At 33.0% G+C, this 17,619-nt stretch overlaps 1 protein-coding gene and 1 pseudogene across 2 annotated transcripts; both read right to left on the bottom strand.

The window, feature by feature from the left end:
* Positions 1-4,431: 4,431 nt before the first annotated feature.
* On the bottom strand, positions 4,432-6,353 carry LOC18594724 (desmethyl-deoxy-podophyllotoxin synthase-like; annotated as a pseudogene). The gene is made up of 2 exons (XR_016027525.1): positions 5,350-6,353; positions 4,432-5,198 (listed from the first exon to the last, which is right to left on the bottom strand). The product of XR_016027525.1 is annotated as a desmethyl-deoxy-podophyllotoxin synthase-like (transcript).
* Positions 6,354-14,533: 8,180 nt separating this feature from the next.
* Positions 14,534-16,800, bottom strand: LOC148761759 (ibogamine 10-hydroxylase-like). The gene is made up of 2 exons (XM_088808309.1): positions 15,869-16,800; positions 14,534-15,249 (listed from the first exon to the last, which is right to left on the bottom strand). Exons 1-2 carry the CDS (start codon positions 16,772-16,774, stop codon positions 14,626-14,628), a joined length of 1,530 nt encoding a protein of 509 aa, XP_088664435.1. The 5' UTR covers positions 16,775-16,800; the 3' UTR covers positions 14,534-14,625.
* Between the last annotated feature and the right edge of the window lie 819 nt (positions 16,801-17,619).

Here is a 17,619-nt window from a genome sequence, read left to right as displayed (position 1 = left end):
AAAAGAGAGATAAAAAAATCAAACTATGTATTGAGTTCAATCATAATCTTAGATAATTAAATTGGCTCCCCATCAAGTCACACATCACCATCAAATAAAGTTTAAACATTAAAAACAAAACCAAGAAAATAAGAGAATAACAAAAAGATGCAAAATCCAAGAATTGCAATCTTGATCTCCAAATCTCCTTGAATCCTTCAAATTCTTGTTAGCTTCAATGACTTTATGGCTTGATTCATAGCTTTTAATCCGGTGTTTCGTTATCTTTGTAAAGGTTGTTTTTATAAGGCTTTGAAGTTATGGCAAGTTGGGTGAAGAAAGAAGTCAATTCCGATCAGGATTTCCTCATCAGACTATGTGAGCCGTAGCCTCGACCAATTAATTAACATAAATTGTAATTGCTTTAGGACTGCTATAGTAATCAAACTTTGACAAGATTTTTGACCACCTTCCATGCTGAACTGGGCGAAGTCGTAAACATGAAAGTTGTAGTATTTTTTCTCTTATCTTTCCAATGGTCCAAGAATCATCTCATTTAAAGCTTTGTAGAAAGAGTGATGGTCGAAATACCGAAACATTTGTAGTGGAAGTTTGCATCTTGAAATTGCTCTCCTTCTTCCATTAATAGTCTTCCTTCATTAAACACCTACAAAAGCACAAATAAATCAATAACAACCTTTCTTAATCACATTAACACCAAATTAAGCATAAAATTATCTAAGATCATATTCACTCACCTAAATTAACTAATTTAAAATAATTAAATAAAACCTACTAATTTCTATGCATTATTACAAGAACTAAGTTAAAACACTATCAAAATTAAGTCAAAATAACTCTATATTATAGAGTTATCACACCCTCGAACTTAATATTTGGCTAGTACTTAAGAAAAACATCGAAAAACAACTAACTTACGAAAATAAATTTCAGATGGTGAAAACAAAATAAATATAGTTACTCTTACTAGAGATAAAGTGCATCAACTCAATGATTCTCCATAATTTCCTCAAAAGTATGTCTATCAATCATTAGCCTAAGGAAAAATATAGGCATCATTCAAACTCATGTTTCAATTCCAATGCAAGCACATTCTCAAATAGATTTTCGTGTGTGTGCGAAATCTTTTACCAAGAATATCATGGTCTCTGGATAAGTTTATGCCAACACAAATTTCAAATTAGTACTAGAACTCCATAGGTTTACTTTTTATCTCTCTCTCCACTAATGTAGACTAACACCAAGCGAGGGATCAATAGGACTTTATAAAGCTTGTAATGTATGCCTAGGGTCAAGATAGGATATAGGATAATAATGTGGCTTAAATCACCCTAAGCACATAATTATTCTAAGACTTATATATAGGGCTCTATCTTTCTTCTCCAAGTACCCTTTTCTTCCACATTTGAACTTTACTTTCATTCAACATCTTTTGTTTTTTTTTTTTTCACAATTTCGCACCACCAAACTTATTTTCTTTGTATTGTAGGTAGTGGGGTTATTTTTCATATTTTGAACTTTTTTTTTTCACTTCAACATCACCTTTCCACCTTTTTCAACATTTAGCTCAATTTATATTTCCTAAAACAATATACATGCTTAGGAATAAGGGTTGCAAAATTGGAAATTTTATATAGAGTTAGGCTTAATTTTGATGTAGTTAAACAAAGAAAAGGGAAATTATGCTCAAAGGAATACACTAGAGATAAAGATTTAACAAGGTTGGCTTTTAAGGCTCAAACAGTCCAAAGGTGGCCTATATCACCTCCCTAACTAAGTATTGCTTAGGCTTTCGCCTCGAGAGAGAATCAAGTAAATTCTAGAATTCATGACATAATTTAAAATTCACATCAATATAAACCTCCTCTAGATATTCACCATAATTCAAAGCAAAAGATAAAGTGCTCAAAATTATGAAAATCACATTCTAGCAATAATACTTAACAATAAAATTTTGCATGAAACCAAATAAAAACCTAATTCACTAAAAGCAAAGAATTCAAGATAACTAGTTATCATCATTGGATAGAGAAATCATTGAAAAAATTAGCATTACTTTATTCTTGATTCCTAAAATTCAAACAAATAAGAAATTCATTTACCAACTAATCCTAAATTATTTATAAATCTAGATAAACATGCAAATAAAACTAAACCTAAAACTTCCACAAAATATTCACCACCAAAAAAATAAATTCACCCCCCCACACTTAAACTAATCATTGTTCTCAATGTTAAAAAAAATAAAAGAAAAGTAAAGAATACTTCTCTGATGGTTGGATGAATCTGGAGAAACTCTAATCCTCCTCCTCATCTCCATTGTTGTCTACATCATTGTCCTCATTGTCTTCTACCTCGTTGGCACCCCTAGGAGGATTAGATGCCAGTGGAAGAGTAAACATGTCCATTCCCATAAAAGCAGCATAAGATTGAAACATGTGGTCTATATGTTGATTACATTGGATTTGATCAAACAAACCACTAGAATTTTGTCTTGCTTGGTCAGGTGCCATTCTCAATTTTTCCATAGTCCTAATTTCAAGTTACCATAGAATTATAGAGCACAAATCTAAAGAATTTGCCATACTCAAAAATAATTAAGCACAATGACTCAAGAATCATCAATAACTAACACAATTTCTCAAGAAAATAAATAATGTGAAGAAAGTTAACAATATTTCTTAAAAATAAAAAAAAGAAAAGAAAAAAATAACAACAATAAAAAATAAATAAAAGAAATGTTGAAACTTACTTGAAATCTTGAGCAAAAGTGTTGAAAATAAATTTGGGTAATGGGTATAGAGGAATGAAGATGAAAGGGGAATAATGGTGAGTGGAGAGTAATGGGTAGGAGAGAAGATAGAAAATTTCAAACATTTACATAGAAAAAATGGGACGGAGCTAGTGTGAGAAAACGGGGGTTTTATATTGGAAAGTGAGAGCTTCATTTGTTGTGGTAGCCCAAATAAAGGGGGGTTTGTTTGGGTAGTGCGTTGCCCATTATTGGCAACCCACATCAATAAGGGGCATGACCTAGCTTTAGTGGGAGCCGTGGCCCACGTTATAGAAAGCAGCAAGGTCTCGACCCTCACTTTAGTAGGCCGTTGGGCCACGACTTTCCTGTATGGGAGACATGGCCTTGATGGTTTCACCTTTTTTTTTTTCTAAACGAGGCCTCAACCTAGAGCCCAATGGGCCATGGCCATGTCAATTAGAGTCCGGGAGGCCACGACTAGCGTCAATTGGAGTCTAAGAGGTTGCAGCCTACCCTTTTTTTGAAATTTTTTTTTGAATTTTTTTTACAGTTTCTATAGGGATTTAAATTTACTTGTAAAATAAAAATAAAGTGTTAATAATTTAATAATTAAATAAATAAAGAAAATAAAAGAGAGTAAGTTAGAGTGCTTGGGTTACCTCTCAAAAAGCACTTCTTTATAGTCACTAGCTTGACTATGACACCTTGTTTTGCGCTACTTTATAGGACTCGAGACTTTCTTTATTGACCTTGACTGCTCTGGTAAGCCCATTATAAATCTTGATTACATCATAAGGATAACTTTTACCACGTTGAAGGTTTTCACTCAATATGGTTTAAGATTCCATGGCAAAAGATGGAGTTGTGAATAAGAAAATACTATTCACTGTCCAGTCAAAAAATCAAGATAACTAGAAAGTGGTGGCAGTTTTGTCTCAAAAGTTGATGCTTGCTTCATTGAAGGTGGTGGAATAGGCTTACCTTTACCTCCATTAACTAAATCTATTTTACAGCAACTATTTGTATAGGGATACTGAGTGGCATTGAACAAATTAAATAGTACTTCCTATTTCCCAACCTTGAAAGTTGTTTTGCCATTCTTCACATCAATAATTGCTCCAACTGTGGCTAAGAATGGTCTTTCCAAAATAAGAGGAATTTTAACATCATCTTTAATCTCAAGCACAACAAAGTCTACCGAAATGTATATATGCTCAACTTTATGCAAAAAATCCTCTATAATCCCAACTTGGTGCCTGATTGCTTTGTCTGCTAATTGCAAGGTAACTGCAGTAGGTTGTATCTCTTTAAATCCAAGTTTTCTAGCAATAGACAAAGACATTATTGAAACACTAGCACCCAAATCACACAAAACTTTAGAAATTTAAAAACTATCAATAGTGCAAGGAATAGAAAAACTCCCTAGATCCTTAAGCTTAAGTGGAAGTTTATTCTGGATTATAGCACTGCACTCCTCAGTAAGTGCAATTGTCTCAAAATCTTCCAATTTCCTTTTTTTGGTCATGATATCTTTCAAGAATTAAAAATAACTTGGCATTTGTTATAAAGCTTCAGTAAACTTTATGAATACATGTGAAGTTTAAAAATAACTTCACCAAACATGCTATAACAGTTGGAATACATCATTGAAGTAAAACAAGTAATTAAAAGTAAACTTTATGAAAGAAAGCTTTCTTATTAATATTTATTAAAATAAGAAAGATACTAAACGAGAGTTGTTAAACTGAAATACATGTGAAGTTTTGTCTCAAACATGAAAGGAACATATAGTTATCATTTTTGCTGAAGTATGTAGAAATTATTACTTTGAAGTCACAGATGATGCGGAATGGGAACTACGCACAAATCTTCTTTTCTTTGCAATGAAGCACCGAAAAGCTCAGTCATGTCTAAATCTTCAGGCTTCTTTCCATTGGGAAGCTTCCAATCAAAATGGTAGAGCAGATTTGCAAGTAAAAGTTCTACACTGGCAATACCATACGACATACCAGGACACATCCTCCGTCCAGCACCGAATGGAATAAATTCAAAGTCTGTTCCTTTATAGTTAATTGAACTATCGCAAAATCTCTCAGGATAAAACTTCTCAGCTTGAGCCCAGTAATTTTGATCTTGTCCTATTGCCCATACATTAACTATGACCCTAGATTTGGCAGGTACGACACATCCGTTAACCTCACAGTGCACTTGGCATTCTCTTGGAAGTAGCAAAGGACCTGTAGGGTGCAATCTTAGTCTCTTTGATAACTAGTCTGAGGTACTTCAACTCATGAATGCCTAATTCATCAACATCTCTTCTACAAGCGAAGACATGCCTCACCTCTGCTTGTGCCCTTTTCAATACTTCAGGGTTTCTTAATAATTCTGACATTGCCCATTCTACAACTGTAGATGAGGTTTCACCCCCGCCGAGGAACATATCCTGAAATAGCTTGGATTATTAAGTTTCAATTAAGCATGCACAAAAGGCTGATTTTGTGAGTGTCAACATTATGATCACACATAGCCAAAATATAGAAAAGGGACAAAACGAAGCAATTGACTATAAAGGAACAGACTTTCAATTCACTAACCAGAATAATAGCTTTGATGCTGCTGGTTGATATGGGAACTTCAAGGTCTCCATGATCCTGAATATCCAGAAGGACTTGGACGAGATCGTCTACTTCACTTTCTCCTGTCATTGTTGTTAATTTTGTAGCTCTACGTTCCTGAATGACGCTTTCCAGAATCTCATCTACCTTGTTATGCAGTTTTTTAATTTTAGGTCTCATGGCATTGATCAGATGGAGCAATTTAACGGAAGGATAGACATCAACAATACTGAGACCTCCAAACAACGCTAAAATGTCTGGGATAAGTTTCTTGAATGCATCCTGGTGCTTACATTTCCCACCAAAGGCTGTTCTGGAGAGTATGCTGAGTGCTGAAGAGTACAACAAGTTCTTAAGGTTAATAGGCGATCCTGCTTTCGATGAGATGGTTCTTACTAAATTAGATATCTCTTCTTCCCTGATTGGTCTAAATGACTGAACTCGTTTGTTACTTAACAGCTCCAGCACACAAATTTTGCGTATTTGTCTCATGTAATCTCCACGGGCAAATGCAATATCTCTAAAGTTGTAAGTTATGAACTGTGCAGCATAGAGATAAGGCCTCTCAGAGAAAACAGAGTCGTGGGTTTTCATCACCTGTTTAGCAGCTTCTGGTGAAGAAATCACAGCAGTTGATACTTCCCCAAGTTTTAGAAGCATCACTGGACCATACTTCTGAGCCAATCGGGCAAGGCAGCGATGAGGTTGAGTCCCAATAACAAGGTGCAAGTTTCCTATCAGAGGTAATTTTGGAGGACCAGGTGGTAGCATTGATGGAAGGCTACTAGATTTGGTATTCCTCCATGTCCTCAAAGCCCTGAATGTGACGAACAAAAAGGTAAGAAGGAATAAGAGAAAGGGGAGTTGGTTTTCCATGCGAGCAAAGGGAAAGAATTAAATGGAGGAGAAATTTCCATTATTGATTATGAATCTCCTCTCTTACTTGGAAATTTCGGTTGGAGGGATGAGATTTGGGGTGAAACTATGTGGAAGACGCAGTGCCGAAAGTATTTAATTTGCTGTTAGGCGTCTCATTTTATATATCTTGTCGACAGCAGAACAGTGCTGTTATTGATATTTGCATGTTATATGCCACAACCAAATGACCTTTTGCCCTTTTTTTTTTATAATTAAGAAAAAAAAAATTCAAACTCTACTCTTTAAGTAAAAGATAATATATTAAGTAATGAACTAAATGTTCGAGTGTATCTTTTACGTTTTGTTTTGCTAAAATTAACAAGAAGAGTAATGGAAAAATGTAAGTTTTATTGGATATAATGAGAAATATTTACTAGTATAAAAGTAAATGCTAACTTTTCTACCAATGATTGTGAACAAGCAAATTGTAACTACTATATAATGGAAAGCTAAAGCTTTTCTTGTCTAGCTGGCTTAAAGATTTACACGTGAAACTATCGAAAAAAAGAGGTGTAAAGTTATCTTTTTCAATCTTAAGATTTACCCATGGCTCGACTTGTGGACCAGAAGAATAAAATCCTGGTGTTAGTCGTGCCCCACAGCTGTTGCAGCATGGAAAAGATTAAAGTCTCTATCATTTGCTATTTTTTAATATTGTGTTGTCAGTTTTTTATTCAACTTTGCAGTTAGTGTAATATTTTTATTGGGGTAGTTTGGCTACGTGTTATGACATTATAGGCCACTAAGTACTAGACACATCACTTGGTATTTTATGTTTTTTTGTCTCTTGTAATTAGAAATATTATATTTGCATAATCAAAAGTGAGCTGTGACTTTGTAAGGCTTCTGCAATTCTTCTTATCTCTCACGTGTTTTTGGTTTTTTATATTTTATGTTTTTCTCTCTCTTGTAATTAGATGTACTATATTTGTTTAATAAAAAGTGAGCTGTGACTTTGCAAGGCTTCCTGCAATTCCTCTCATCTCTCACGTGTTTTTGGTTTTTTGTTAACTCAGTGTTTCTCGTTCAACTTGTTAATTACTCAATGAATTCATAACCTTTCGATTTTTGAACAATTGTTTGGGAAATCTTTCTCCAAAATTGAGCAAGTGAAAAAGATATTAAATAGCTTGTCCAAGTCATGCCAGGCCAAGGTGACCATCATATCAAGAGTTCAGAGTCTTCGTATGTTACAGTTAGATAAGTTTACTGAGTTCTCTTTTAACCTATGAGATGAATCATGAGAGGATTCCATTTAAGAAGATGAATCATGAAAGTTTGGTTGTAGATAGAAATCATGAGGAGATAAAGCAATGTCCATGCTAGACATAATAGGATTCAACAAGTTCATGCGAAAGAAACAAAACCTACGGAAGCAAAAGAAGAAGACAATGATCGAGACGTGGAGTGATAGTGAGAATGAGATCTTCGAAGATGTGGCCTTTATCTCTCATGAGTTGTGATTCAATTTCACATACATTTGATGCGTTCTCAAATTGAAAATATGAATCTAGTTATTCAAAACTTTAAAAAAAAATTAAAAGTTTAATACAATTTCAAAAAGGGTACTTGATAAATTTTTTACAAGTAATAAAAATAATGAATCAGAAGTTATTAAAGAAATATTAGAATAACTTGATTATAAAAGTTTAAGTAGAAATTTTCATCTAAAAATGCTAGAATAATAAAATTTTTTTAATTTTAATAAAAAGGACCTCATTTGAATATTTTACTTTAAACTTTTTAAGTTATTGAGCCGTCTCTAGTATTTGAAATATAAGAAAATGATCACCTCTTAACTTAATTTTGATAACTAAACGAGATTGAGTGTGCCTATATAAAATCGAAACATAAGTTTATAATCCATGAATAATAGTTGTTTAAAGTTGGTAAAATATCAAGACCAAAGATTAAACACATAAGCACATCCAATGCTTTACCTAATTACAAATTTCCAAACATATCAAGAATAATTAAGCTACAACGTTCTTGATTAAGCATAGATCATTCCAAGTATAAATGATAGCCAATCAACTCAAGTTGCGGAGAACAGTTAACAACTTAATAGATATAGACAGGATGCTTTATTTTTTTTATTTTTAATAATTAAATTACCCCATTTTTTAATTGAATTTACATAATTTAATTATATTTAATTTTGCAACTTGTTTTTGGATCATTCGAACAGAGTTACATTTAATACGAGTCTCATCTGTCCTGTCCATCATTTGAGGCTCGTGTGACTCAAATTGTGTAAGAAGTACATATTAAAAAGAGTCTTAGTAAAATGAAATAGAATAATTCTCAAAAAAAATCTTAATAAAATTTCAAAAATGCCAAAAATGACAAAAAAAAATATAACGTTTACAAAGAAATAAAAGTACAAAAAATTAGAAAAAGAAAGACGAAAATAAGAGAAAAAACAAGGATTGCTGCCCTTCCTCCATATCTTTCTCCACTACTTTGTGCCGACAGGTGAGAAAATCCATAAGAAATCATTTGAAAGTTGGGTAGTATTTAATTATTTTGTTTATAAAAATAAACATATATAGTATTTAATCATATAAATCTCCTTTTCTTTTTCCGTATGGGACATGATTTTATGTTTAAACTTTCTTGCTAAAGGACAAAATTATTAGTTTAAAGGTCCTTTTATGGAAGGTGTTTAAAGGTCAAAATCAAAGTCTGAATCTTTAAATTAAGTTTAAAAATTTAACTGTATATGAGTTTCATCAAATTTTATATTTTATATTAATTTGTTGATTTATTTATTTTATTTATAAAAATGTCAAATTTTATTACTGAAAATTTTAAATAAATTTTCTTAATTAATAATAAAAATACACATAAATATATACAAATGTCATCATGATTTATAAAAGTAATAATTTTATGTCAAATTACTTTTATTTTGGGTCAAATAAACTCTTATAACTTATGGTTAACTAACTGTCTTTATTAAAAAGTCACTTGTCATTCTATGTCACATGGTAGTGATATGATATGTTAACATGTTATAATTGATAATGATATAACATGCTGATATAGTATAATGGTATGATCATGTGACATTTTCATCATCCACGTCAACATCATATTAACGCCACGTGAGTATAAAATAATAGGCAACATTTTGACTAATAGTAATTAGTCAACCATTAGTCATAAGAGTCTAATTGACCTAAAACAAAAGTATAAGAGATTGATTGAATGGAATATAAAAAAAAGAGTTTGTTCAATTTTTTTAAAGTAATTTAAAAACTTTTTAAACTATTATGCCCTATATGAACTTATTTTCTAAAGTTGATAACCAATAGTAAAACACTAGATTACAAGTAAGAATAAATAGAAAAGAGAGGAAACGGTTTTCCATGAGAGATTTGGGTTGGATTTTCTAGAATAGGCGACTACTTGAAGGTTTACAAATATTTGGTTTCATTACTTTCAAACATACGTTGATGTTAGTTTTCAGTTTATTTAACATTTTATCAATATAATGTCAATTATTGAATTTGATAATACAATTAAGTGATATTAACTTAATTGATTAACTTAATTTATTTAATATTTATAAAAATACACATAAATATGTACAAATGTCATCGTGATCTATAAAAAGTAATAATTCTATGTCAAATTAGTTTTATTTCGGATCAAATAAACTTTTATAACATACGGTTAACTAACTATTTTTATTAAAAAGTTGTTATTTTATATCACATGTCATAATTGATAGTGACATGGTATGTTGATGTGGTATGATGATATGATCATGTGACATTTTTTTTATCCAAGTCAATATCACATTAACGCCACATGGGTATAAAATGATAGACGATGTTTTAACAAATGACAATTAGTCAACCGTTAGTCATAAGAGCTTATTTAACTTAAAATAAAAGCATAAGAGATTGATTGAATGAAATATAAGAATAAGAGGTTTTTTTTTCTAATTAAGGGAACAGGGATTCGAATTTACTCTTTAAGTAAGGCATCATGTACCAACTAATGAGCTAAATGCTCAAGTGCAGATTATAAGAATAAGAGTTTGTTCTTATTCATGATGCAAGCTAAGGGTGAGAACGATCCTAAGCTTAAGAGATCTTTTGATAATTGTGGATAAGGTCGATGTGCCACTCACACAACTATAATGATTGTTCATGTGAGGTGAACTAGATGGTTGTGAGGACTTTAACCACTACCCGTCTAAAGGGGGTGGGACCACTTGATAAATCGTGGATGAGGCTGAGGTGCCATTCACGAGAGCTTGCTAGGAACTCGAAATAGTGGAGGTTAAACCACTATTTGTCAGAATAAGGCAGACCCATTCATAGATGGAATGTTATGATGAATGAGTTTAATGAGTTTGAGGAATGATTGAATGAGTATTGATTGATGACTTATGTTTAAATGCTTATTTTATGATAAATGATTATCGAAAATGTCATTCACATTATAATATGGTGATATTGGTTTGGTTAGATAAAACCTTAGCTTAAGGAATAATCCTATAATTTTGGAAAGACTTATGAATGGTTTAGGTTCAAAACATTGCCTAGAAAATTGAATTTTGTGGAAAAAGTATCGATACATGTGGAGCATGTATCGATACATTTTCAACAGAATGCTACAAGAGGTGTTCTGTGTGAAATGTATCTATACACTCTCAAAAGTATCGATAGATTTCTTGCATGCATCGATAAGTTTCAAAATGTATCAATAGAATTGTTACAAAAAATTATTTCCAAGTGATTTTAAAGAGGTTTTCCAAGATAAATGAGTTCTAATGTTTTAAGCAAAGTTGTTTTCCATTCAAAGTTATTTAAGGGATGTTTTAAATGCTATGTTACATGATCATTTTGGTAATGATGCTGATTTTATGAATCATATGTATTTACAATTGCGTGGTGTCACAGCCCAATTTTCGGGCCATGACTAGCGCATAGGCCCAATGGGCATAGCCCACAAGCCCAAGCAAGTCTCTTTATGTAATCCCCGATCGTCATTTCAACAATCATTCCTAAAGTCACATTTCGTAATTCTCAACTATAAAATATTCAGTGATATACTATGGCAATCAAATACTTATATTTAGATCATCCAAAATAATATCATCCATTGCCAACTCATAGTGGCATCATCAATCAAAATATATATACATTGTTTATACTATGAATCCTAGTGATTTACATCACATGTATGTATACACGGGCAAAAGACTATTGACTACTAGCGGAGTGACTTTGGGTGAAGGTACAACTACTGAATGCCATGGTACTTACCAAAAAGATGAATATACGTGGACACCTCAATCTAGGTCCCAACTGCCTCCGAATCTGAAAATATGATGTTTAAAAGAGTGAGTATAAACCTAGTGAGTGAACATAGGAAGGGAACAAGCAAACGATACGGAAAGTTATAGAAAACATGATGCACTGATGTTAAAAACAATGCAATTTAGCTTAATTTCTTGTAAAGCCCCTTAATTCAACCTTTGGTTATTTAATCCCTTAGAGTGAAGGATCTATGATCAACAACGAAGTTGAAAAGAGTGAAAACTACAGCAAATATCCAAGCAAGACAGGCAAGGCAGAGAGTTTGTCGTTGGATTGAAAATCAATTTGGAAGCAATTAACAATTTCAACATTCAACATTCATTGCAATCACATAATATTTTCTCTAGCATTTCCATGGTATGTGTAAGCATGTATACAACCATCGGCTCATCAGCTCATGTGCACTCCCACACCGCACATAGCTAGAATCACTCGTCATCACCAGCATGTGCACTCCCACACCACACACGCGCAATTAGAATTATCACACAATATTATTATTCAAAGCATAACATATATATCTTCAGAATATAGTTAACCATGGGTTCATCACATTCCACATTTTACAACATAAAACGTTTCATCAAAGGTTTGTTCCCAAGCATGATTTAGAGAAAAAAAAGTCAAATATAATCATTTAAGTGCTTCATCTCAACACATATGTATTTCTCAGAAATAATTTAATGCAAGTTCACTCACTTGTCCTTGTTGATTCTTTTGATCGACTATAACTTCAACTAATTCTCCAAATGGACATGTGGAGCCTCGTTGGAACCTATCACACACAATATAACCATAAAAAATATAACAGCCCACAAATCTAATTATTAGCCATCTTTAACAACTTAAAATCAACCCTAACACATTTCTCACCTTGGTGGACTTGTAGTTGAATTTTCTTAGTGAGGATTAAAAGGGGAAAACTCCTTCAAGAGTTTTCAAGCTAATTTGAAGTGTTTCCCTCTCTAAAAAATGTTCAGTAGTGAAAGAAAGTACAAAGAAAAAACACTTTTTTTGAGGTGAAAAAGTGAAAGAGAATGAAAAACCCTATGAAAAAGTGTGCAAAAACATGAATTTTGAAGTTAGTATGTGAAGGCTATGGAGGTTTTAAGGTTTCTTTCCATGGAGGATGAAAAGTTCTGCAAAAATGAGAGAAGAAATGAGAGGAAGATGAAGAAGGTGCTGGAACTTTATATATTTATCTCTAAAGTCAATCAAAATTTCACATAATTTATAAAAATGCCCTTTTTGTTCTTCTGGTGCAGTACCTTCATTGTGACAAAGATTTTGACCACTTTACTATCAGAACTGGGCAAAGTAGACAACATCAAACTTGTAGCCCTACCTCTTAGCTTTCTAATGGTATAAAAATTATGTCATTTGGACTTCTTTAGTGAGATATATTCTTGAAAAACCAAAATATATGCAAATAGAGCAATAGTTCATTATGCACCTTTCTTCACCAATTGAAATTATTTTTGATCCTACTCCTATAAAAACATAAAATAATTATAAATAACATAAAACTAACATCATTAACTTAAAATAAACATTTAAATATAAATTAAACTAAACTAATAAAATAAATAAAAATACCTAAATTCTATCATAAATCTAGTCCAACTTAGACTAATTAGGTATTTAATCTCCCATTAAATATGTGAATTTGATGCACTTATCAGTCTACCTCAAGTCAAGCATCTATGGAGGTCGGGGTTTCACACATGGTTACGAAAAACTCTTCCCTTTGGCCTGTCCCCTTCTCCATATCCATTCACAAAGTCTTTGTGACTCACACGTTATTTTTCGTCACTATTTTCATTATGGATTAATGATAGTATTTTGTAGTAGCTAGTGTCATGGATACAAGTGTCTAGTTTTCATCTTGTGTTAGATGTCTAATAGCCACTTGATGCCTAGAGGGTCGGTCATGTTCTGTTGATGAGTCAGTCTTATCTTTATGTTTATGTTTACGAATTATGAACATGTTATGATAATGCAGCCAATGTTTAGGCACTTTACATTATGAATTTTATGATTAAATGTATAGAGTTGGTTGGAGAGCCTAAATGGACAGTTGAGGGTGTTAATAAATGTTCATATGATACTGTGCACTGAGATAGTGACACTTTAATGTTTTATTAGATGTTTGCACATACATTGCTTATATTGAGAGGTTCTTTAACTGTGTATGATGCCTATGATTGCATACATGTTATAACAATGTATGCTTATGAAACTTTATATATGCTTTCGAAATGATGAATATTAAAGAGGCTTACTTAAGCTTAGTGGGCTATACCCGTCTAGGCCTATGCGCTGGTGATATCCCATCGTAAAATGGGATGTGACAAAGTTGGTATCAAAGCTTTAGGTTCATAGAGTCCTAAGTTTTCCTTGGTTGTCAACAGAATGTTTAGAGCCGTATGTAGGAATCTTGTTTTTGTTTTATGTACCTAGGCACAAATCGAAAATGGGAGACCTACATATAACTCCTTGTTTTTTGACCTACTTTATGCGTAAGAGTTATGTCTAGAATTACTATGAGTTTATAGATTTGAGTCTTACAGTATATGATTGTTGTTGTCTAAATGAGATATGTCGCCTAGGACACGAGCTAGTGGTAAAGATGCGACAGAGCACGAGGCTCCCGTGGAGACTACTAATAGACCACATACACCTACTACTAGAGACCATGCTAGACGTGAAAAGGCTGCCAGTTCGGGGAAGATAGACAGCCCTGCTTGTAGCTCCCCTGCTTGCTTTTGTTGTTGTTGGTGTTGCTTGATGCTAGTGCTTTTATTCATTCCCCTCATAACTTAGTTATAATACTAAATATTTGCGCAAACTTAAAAGTACGATTTAAATTGAAAATTGTTGCAACATAGCTTAGAAAAAAGTCTCAATAAGCTTTTGCAGAACTTGCTTATTCTTGCTTACAATATCAATTCTATAGCGGATAATAAAAGATAAAAGGTAACTAAAATTTGTTTAACACAGTTTACTCACTAGGCAAAGGATGGTAAGGAATGGGAATTAAGAAGAGATCATTCTTTCTTCTTACAGATAGGCCAAAACATTCAGTCATGTCCAAGTCTTCACATTTGCTTCCATTTGGGAGCATCCAATCAAAATGGTATAGCAATTGTGCAAGGGGTAGCTCAATGTTGGGGAGTGCAAATGATATGCCTGGACATATCCTCCTCCCAGCACCGAATGGAATATATTCGAAATTTGTTCCCCTAAAATCAATAGAACCGTCCAAGAACCTATCTGGGTTAAATTTTTCAGCATCTTTCCAATACCAAGAATCTCTTCCTATGGCCCATGCATTAACAATGACTTTAGTCTTTGCAAGTATATCATATCCACTGATTACACACTTTTCATCACACTCTCTTGGTACTAGAAGAGGTGCAGCAGGATGTAACCTCAAGGTTTCTTTAACTATTAATCTCAAGAATTTCAATTCATGAATACCAGCTTCATCCACGTTACCTTTTCTATCAAAAACCTGTCTCACCTCGGCTTGTGCTTGTTTCATCACCTTTGGATTTTTTAGCATTTCTGACATTGCCCACTCCATTGTTGTTGATGATGTCTCACTCCCAGCCGCCAGAATGTCCTACAAGATGATACATTATCATTAGTTTTTTGCTGTTTATGTTTTCACGAATTTTATATAAACATATTGTAATTTTCTGATAGAAACTTAATTTGAGTTTGAATGGACAGATTGTCAACTTCGCTTCATTGTGCACACAATTTTTTATAAGCCAAAAGTATTTCATTAAAGATGGGTTACTTTAATTCCGTAACCCTTCAAAAGTTTACATGTCAGCCTGTAAAACTGTACAAATCACCCTTGTCACCATGGGCTCCGCACTATAAACCTATATTCTTCCTTCAAGAAAACAAACGCCACAACCCTAATCAAGCCCATATACAGCCGCACTCATCAGCTCAGAGCATTGCAAAAACATGTTAAGCTCATTGTCCATACAATTCAAAAGATGATTTTACTTCAGTCCATATAGGTAATTGTTCTGAGTGGTGCATCACCGTTAATTTATATACTATAAAAGATAATTCAACAAAAATAAATAAACATTTCAAGTCATCGAATTTGTTTTTAGATAGCTTTTCAAAAAGCAAAAAAAGGTTTGTTCTTAGAAAGCTTATGGCTACTAAAGAAGTTATGATAGAAGTTGATCTGTAGATACATGAGAGAAAATGATACTAACCAAGATAATTGCTTTTATTTTGTCATTCGTCAGAGGAATTTCAAGGTCAGAACTCTGTTGAAGTTTAAGAAGAACATCAAGAAGATCTTCCTCTCCTTGTTGCTTGCCCGTTTCTGATGTACTGTTTGTTTTCTCTTTGTGCTCGTTAACTATGTCTTCAAGTATCCGATCAGAAGCCCGTTGCAATTTCTCAAGTTTAAGCCTTACGCCACTGATCAGTTTAAGCAGCTCATTAGAAGGATACATATCAGCTAAGCAGAAACCACCTGCGAGCTTTGTAGTTTCTGTTATGATCCTTATGAATTCTTCTTGGCCTTTGCTTTTCTTGCCAAAGGCTGCCCTTGATGTTATCCCATATATCATTGAGAAAATTTTCTCGCTGAGATTAATTGGGGATCCTTCATTCAAAGATATGGTTTTGATGAGAGCAGAAACTTCTTCTTCCCTGATGAATTGAAATGACTGAACGCGACTTGGACTCAAAAGCTCCATCGTGCTGATTTTCCTCAACTGTTTCCAATAGTTTCCATAGGGTGAAAATATAATGCCTACAGAATCATATGACATTATCCTAGAAGCAAGAAGATAAGGCCTTTGAGCAAAGGTGGTTGCGTGGTCTTTCAAAACCTCTTTTGCAATTTCCGGAGAAGATATTACAATGCTGGGAACTTCACCAAGTTGTAGATGCATCAAAGGTCCATGTTTCTTGGCCAAATCTCTGAGGGTGTGATGGGGCAGAGAGCTTATGAGCTGATGCAGGTTACCTATGAAAGGAAGTTTTCGTGGTCCTGGAGGAAGCCTTGCTGGGGGGTTGTTGGCTTTCGATCTTTTCAGAACTTTTAGTACCATGAACACGAAAAGAGAGGTGAGGAGTAGGGCGGTGAAGGAAGGAAATTGAAGCTCCATGATGCTCAAGGAAAACAGAAGAAATGCCACTTTTTTTTTCACCCCCCTTGGAAAGAAAGACAAAGATGTAAGTTTCTCTCTCCTTAGCTAGCTAGAGAAAAGGCCTTCTCTTAGTAGCTCTGAATTATAATATTTATGTGGATACCATTTATATTTATAGCTAAATGATGGATATAATATATATTTAGTTTTTAAGTATATATTTATTATGTTTATTATACCATTTACTCTTTGTAGAATTATATAATTATCTAAATATTTAATATTTAAGTAAGTTTTTAATAAATTTGTTATAAATTGAGTTTAATATATGTTTATTTTCAATATAACTTCTCATGTACAAAGCACTATACGGACGTCAGTTTCATGGAAAGAACAAAGATTTCAAATATAACCAAACTTGCAGCGTACAAGTCGGAGACAAGAGGAATCTGAAATGCTTCTTCAAAATGCATTGTATCAGCTATGTTCATGCAATGGCTCGTCTTCACTAGCTTTCCAGCTCACTATCAAATTATTTTAAAAATATGAATCCTTGGGATTCCTTTTCACACGTTGATGCCAGCCAAGTTGCTGCTGCAGGAGATCTGTCGACATTGTTTCATGTAATAAGAAAAAGCAACAATTAATCGTTTGCACGTGTGCATAGGCATAGATTATTCGTTTCCATTATCAGTAAAGGTTTTTTTTTTTTTTTAAATAGTACATTATCTTTCATGTCATTCGATTTTTCAAAATTTTTATTTTAATCATTCAACTTTGAAAAATATAATTTTGATAATAAATATTTATAAACATTTGGTTATTCAATTGCTAAAAGATAACAAACTTAGCTTTCTCTTGAT

Source organism: Theobroma cacao, chromosome 7 (assembly GCF_053813885.1).
Source record: "Theobroma cacao isolate CCN51 chromosome 7, ASM5381388v1, whole genome shotgun sequence".
NCBI lineage: Eukaryota > Viridiplantae > Streptophyta > Magnoliopsida > Malvales > Malvaceae > Theobroma > Theobroma cacao.
This window is presented reverse-complemented; position numbering and strand designations above follow the sequence as displayed.

What these genes read in the sequence shown, in the direction of transcription:
- LOC148761759 (XM_088808309.1), bottom strand. Translation starts at nt 16,774, where the DNA reads ATGGAGCTTCAATTTCCTTCCTTCACCGCCCTACTCCTCACCTCTCTT. An exon ending in AAATAAAAGCAATTATCTTG is followed by an intron (nt 15,250 to 15,868) that starts GTTAGTATCATT and finishes ATCATCTTGTAG; the next exon opens with GACATTCTGGCGGCTGGGAG.